General features: G+C 37.8%; 1 protein-coding gene across 2 annotated transcripts in view; it reads right to left on the bottom strand.

Annotated features, from left to right (window-relative positions):
• Positions 1-916: 916 nt before the first annotated feature.
• LOC148844396 (uncharacterized) overlaps positions 917-6,000 on the bottom strand; it is a 28,362-nt gene continuing 23,278 nt past the window's right edge. Inside the window, exons 10-12 of one of the 2 annotated variants that reach the window (XM_088958858.1) lie at positions 3,090-3,173; positions 1,570-1,702; positions 917-1,469 (exon numbers count right to left, since the gene is read on the bottom strand). In XM_088958858.1, coding sequence (XP_088814984.1) covers positions 1,589-1,702; positions 3,090-3,173 — 198 coding nt within the window. In that variant the 3' untranslated portion in view covers positions 917-1,469; positions 1,570-1,588. The remainder of the gene's footprint in view (positions 1,470-1,569; positions 1,703-3,089; positions 3,174-6,000) is intronic. The other variant, XM_088958857.1, reaches the window with a different exon arrangement.

The raw sequence follows: 6,000 nt of genomic DNA, 5'->3' as shown, positions 1-6,000 counted from the left end.
TAAACCTTGTTTGCGAGTTTTGATCCCAAGTTAACAATTGAGTCACCATTAGTTAGACAGACTGGGTCTTAAAAGTGTTAGATTTGGTTAAACAAATTTATCCAAAACGTAGGGAAGGCAATGGGACAGGTTTTGTAAATTATAGATTCTACCCACCTCCCTAACCTCCCAATCCGTATCTGCCCCAAAATCCACATAAAGTTGGATTTTGAGAATCAAAATCCTCCCCCATTACATGAAAATGCAAAACTCTTCCCACATTCAATGGTAAGGCAGATTGTAATTTTCTATTACTTTTTATTATATATAAGCAATAAATAAGTAGAATAACACAAATAAATAACAAAATTTTTAATTATTTGATTAAGCCATATAAAAAACACATAAATTACTAATTATTCTACACATAAAAATCAAAATATTATTAAACTCCACCAAATATATAAAATTTATATACTTTCTAATAAGATGCAGGTGAATAGGGGGTAGATACCCATCGGGTAGGGTAGAAATTACCATCCCTAAAAATAAATGTATTAAACTATTAATAATAAATATAAATTCTAAAAAAAAAAATCTATGCGGCTGTAAGGACCAGATACTGGAAGGTAAACTGTAAACTGTTTGAAAGCTACCTGCACATGAAAGGGGATAGAAAAGAGTCATTGCCATGCTCCCATGTCCCAAACAGCCAAAGTTTAGTGCAACGTTTGCTTAAGTTTATTTTGACGAAAAGTAACTTTAAAAGATCATCTGTAACAATTTTCTAACCTTTATTATGCTTTAAATTTTTTAATTGGGCCAAATTGAATGGTCGAACAGGTCAGTAACCACTCAACCCGTGATCCAGTAACAAAAAACGGTTTTCCGTCAATTGGATATTTGGACCAAATTGACAAAAAGTAACCACTCAACAAGCTGTCAATTCCCTCTTTTTTCATTGATAAATTAAAAAATAAATAAGTACAAAACATCGCAATCATACGACTGTCTAATGTCATGACTCATGAGATGTACGATAAACAAAAGAACTGACCAAAATATCAACTTCAATTAGATTCAGAACAATAAACTATCGGTACTGGGCTTTTACATCACATTTCCACACATTGGACAGCCATCAACAACAGAACATTACACCTAGAAGGGCCACAGATCACCCCAAAGAGACCTACGAGCCTGTCGATGTAGGGTAGGATTCTTACTCCGTGTGATAACCACACGCTCAAAGGACCCCTCTGAGCCATCACGTTTGGTCGATCGACAGACATCCATTGCCACTTGTTTGCCCCTCCGAACAGGAGTGAAAATAATCCGGCCCCAACCACTCCCTAGATCAGCATGGGCTGCTTCCTGATCTTCCTCCTCTTCATGTTCATCCATCCCATCTATCTCTGTAATATCTGAGTCATAAGAAACTGGGTCTTCTTCGTATGGAATATCCTCATCCTCTGACTCGAATTGGTCCTCTGTCATGACATGAATAGTATGCAGGGTTAGCATGCATCCATACTTCATTCACTCATTTTGACAATCCAGAGAGAGAGAGAGAGAGAGAGCTGTGATAACCTGAAGATTAAAGAGAAGACTAGCAATTGACATGAAACAGGCACATACCAAAGTCAATCTCAAGATCTTCAGGATTACGTTTAGCGTGTTGTTCCTTCGAAGTATCAAATTTCATGCCATCAAGTGGCCAAGGCTCCCTGTTACAAAATGATCAACCAAAACCAAAATATAAATAGAGTCAGCTTTCAACAGCCAAGCTTTTTTTTTTTTTGGATCAGCAACAGAAAAATCTTTTATTAATTAGAAGAAAGATTTAAAATAATATGAGTAGCCTCAGCTACCCTATGAACAGCCAAGCTTTTTTATCATTTATCAAGAAAAAAAAAGCCAAGCTTTTTTCTCCTATTTCTCCTTTTTATGACTAAGCAAAGAAGACATTGATACTTCAGCTAAAAAGTTGATGGAATTTTACATCGATATAATACTTGTTGTAATCATCTTTCTTTTTTTTTATTTTTAAATATGCTCATGTCAAGTAGGATAACCTAATCAGTCTCTATATATGTTTTGCTAATGTCTATGGTAGTGATCCATGTTATGATCATGGACTGACAACCGGAGCATATCCTTGGATTAACTGTAGTTGATGAACAAGCATGGTCTGAGGAGCTAATATCAATTTATAAATCAGGAAGAAATCAAAAGGTATTACACATTTGCAGGTCCTTAATTAAGTAAAAAGTAAAACAGGGGAAAGGAAACTTGAATAACACAAAGTCTAAAATACAGTCATGCATGAAATAAGTTGGTCAAGATGACTCATTGAAGTCCCTGAGCAGGGACATCATTCTTCCAGTTCTGGTGTATCGCATGACCAATTCAGATAAAGAAGGAAAATACATATGTTTTAAACCTTAGCAACAAGAAAAAAATCGCTCTTACCAAAGGGATAATAAAAATGTGAAGATAAATTGTTGTTTTCAAGTATCCAGATAAATGGAAGCCAGTTTTTTATCGTTCAGGACATGCTTGACATGCAAGGTGGCAACTGGTTGGTTGATCAGGTCTGTGGCTGGTTGTAGCAGAAACTTGGGATCAAATTCTGCCTGCATCTGGGTGGAGGTTATGGGTTTGAGGATCGGTCTAGCCCGCATTGTGTGGCCCCATAGAGCAAAAAACAGACATGCTTGACATATTAAGTAGTAATTATATTTCTGAACAAGGCTGATCTGCAATATCTGCATTACGTATCCGTGTCAAACTACCAACTTATATAAGGAGAAAAATTCTGACCAATTTTCCTTTTTCACTAGATATATCATTAGTATTAGAAAGCTGGGAACATGATTGAGGAAACAATTCTCCAGCTAGACATAAGTTGGAACTTCCACAACCAGATTCCACCTTATATTTCTTGATTATTAAGGCAATGCCTTGTATTCTCATGCAATCAATCAGCCATTTGGCATACTAGGCATGTATATCTCTCAGTGAACCATGTTATAGTACAGGATACACAAGTACATGAATTTTATTGAAAGAGATGAAGACATTCAATTCTAGGTTAAGTCCAAAATTACTTGCCGTGGCCGTTGTCCTCGTCTTAGAGCAACAAAACAGAATTTCTCATCTTCAAATCCACGCAAAGGTTCACCCTTGGACCGCTGGACATCAAACATAGACAAGAGAGAAGGTAATTAGATTGATTGTTTTTCTTATATCTAGAGGAAGGTAAAAATGATACTATCACAAGGTTTATTCCATGTACTGAAAACAGATAGAAAATAGATAAAACAAAGGTAAACCAACATGCAATTTGCAAATTGAAACTCTCAACTCAATCACGGTCAAATCAATTTTCAATTACCTATTTTAGAGTTAGACTAGTCTCTTTGTTTTTGTTTTTAAAAGGTGATAAAATATGTCATTAAACTCTCACCCGTTATCAAGCTTTGCTCTAAGCTGGACAGGTTCCTACTTTCAAATGATCTAGAACATTGGGGGAATCTGAACTCTAGAGCACTCCCGAGGAAGACTTCTGATCACTGGCCTATTGTACTTTGTGAGGAGATGCGAAATGCGGGTCCAGCTCCATTTAGATTTGAGAACATGTGGTTAGAGCAGTCGGGGTTCATTAAGAAGGTTGAAGGGTGGTGTGATATGGGATGAGGTTTCATAAGAAGCTCCAATATCTGAAAAGAAGAATCAAGGAATGGAATCTACTGGAATTTGGGAGATTGGAGGAAAGAAAACAGAATGTGATCACACAGATTGAGGACTTGGACAGTAAAGAAGGGAGAGAAGGCCTAACTGAAGAGGATAAAGAACAAAGATGGAGATTGTGGAAACAATTAGAGGATTATATTTTTCAGGAGAAAATAAGCTGGAGATAGAAGACAAGATGCAAGTGGTTAGAAGAGGGGGACATGAACACTAAGTTCTTTCATGCTTTGGCATGTGGCAAAAGGAGGAAAAATTTTATTACTAGATTGGCGATTGAAGGGGAAATAGTCACAAGCCAGAGAGAAATTGCGGAAGCATTTGCAGGTCATTTTAGGAATATATATAGGTCACTGAATAATAGAGTATGGTTGGAAGGTTTGGAATGGCCAACACTGAAGAGAGAAGATAGGGATTGGTTGGAAAAGAAATTTGAGTTGGAAGAAATAAAAGAGGCGGTATTTTCAATGGATAGATCAAAAGCACCAGGCCCAGATGGTTTTACGATGGCTTTCTACCAGGATTGTTGGGAGATTCTAAAGGAGGATATATTGTTGGTATTCGATGAATTCCATACTAGAGGAGTAATTAACCCTGGGCTAAATTCCACATTCATTGCTTTAGTTCCCAATAAAAGTGATGCAAGGCATCCAAAGGACTATAGGCCAATCAGTCTAGTTAACAGCCTCTATAAGATCGTCACTAAGGTGGTGTCAATTAGAATCAGAAAGGTGCTACCAACTATCATTTCGAACAATCAAGGAGCTTTTGTGAGGGGGAGACAAATAATAGATCAAATACTTGTAGCAAATGAGAGTTTAGAGGACTACAAGAGATCCAGGAGAAGAGGTGTTGTCTGCAAACTAGATCTAGAAAAGGCTTATGATTTGGTTGATTGGTCTTTCTTATTGGAGGTGATGATTAACTTTGGGTTTGGAGACATCTAGTGCAAATGGGTGACGGGATGCATTAGGAATTGTCATTATTCCATCTTGGTGAACGGGACAATGGTGGACTATTTCCCAGCTTTGAGGGGGATTAGACAAGGAGACCCCCTATCCCCCTTCTTGTTTACATTGGTAGCTGAAGTGTTGGGAGGATTGATAATCAAAGAAGATTCTAGGGAGCTCATAAGAAGGTGGAGAGTTGGAAGGGATAATGTACCACTTACACATCTAAAATTTGCAGATGATACGATTCTGTTTTGTGAAGGAGGGGATATCAATTGGATTAAAAATTTGAAACTCACTATACAACTCTTTGAACAAATGTGAAATCTTAGGGTGAACTTTGAAAAAAGTTGTATAGTTGGAGCCAATATGGGGGAAGGGGAAATTGGTGAGTATGTAGATATTTTGGGATGTATAGTGTTTCACTAGCCATTAAACTACCTAGGCTTACCTTTGGGGGATAATCCTCAGAGAGGTGATTTCTGGGCCCCTGTTGTGGAGAAATTCAAAAAGAGACTTGCCCAACTAGAAGAGAAACTTTTTGTCTCTTGGAGGAAGAAACACCTTAATCAGGTCTACTTTGGCTAACCTTCCTATATATTTTTTGTCAATTTTTAGGATATCGGTTAAGGTGGCTAATAGGTTGGAAAAGCTAATGATGGATTTTCTATGGGAGTCGAGAGAGGAGAAGAGGAACCATAGGGTTAAGTGGGAGGTGGTCTATATAGGTAAAAAGGAAGGAGGGTTGGGAGTTGGTAATATTAGGACTAGGAATCTAGCATTACTAGGGAAATGGTTGTGGAGATTCTCATTAGAGAAAGAAAGGTTGTGAGTTAAGGTGGTGGGAAGTATACATGGGCTAGCAAATGGGATTCAGGAATTCTAGCAAGGACTACAAGAGCTTCCCCTTGGAGAGCTATTCAAGCCATCTTGCCTTTATTCTCTCCATGGATCAAGTATGATTTGCATTCTGGTAACCTTATCAAATTCTAGGAACATGTTTGGGTTGGGGATTCCCCTTCGAAAGATCAATTTACAAGCCTTTTTGCTATTTCTTCCCTCAAGAATGAACCAGTCTCATCCTTCCTTGTTCCTTCCAATTCACCTTCTAGGTTTGGTTTGAATTTAAGTTTGAGAAGAGGTGTTAGGGACACAGAGTTCGCCTGTACTATAGCCTTACTATCTATCCTTGAAGGGGTATTCATTGAGCCTTATAAAACAAATAGCATAATCTGGACGCTCACTCCCACGGGTTCCTACACTTGTGCCTCCTTTTTCAAAGCACTGTTACCCTCTCATCCTATTGGTTCTTCTTTCCCTG

The sequence above is a fragment of the Nelumbo lutea genome, chromosome 8, assembly GCF_056320005.1.
Source record: "Nelumbo lutea isolate HS-2025 chromosome 8, American lotus-T2T, whole genome shotgun sequence".
Taxonomy (NCBI): Eukaryota; Viridiplantae; Streptophyta; class Magnoliopsida; order Proteales; family Nelumbonaceae; genus Nelumbo; species Nelumbo lutea.
This window is presented reverse-complemented; position numbering and strand designations above follow the sequence as displayed.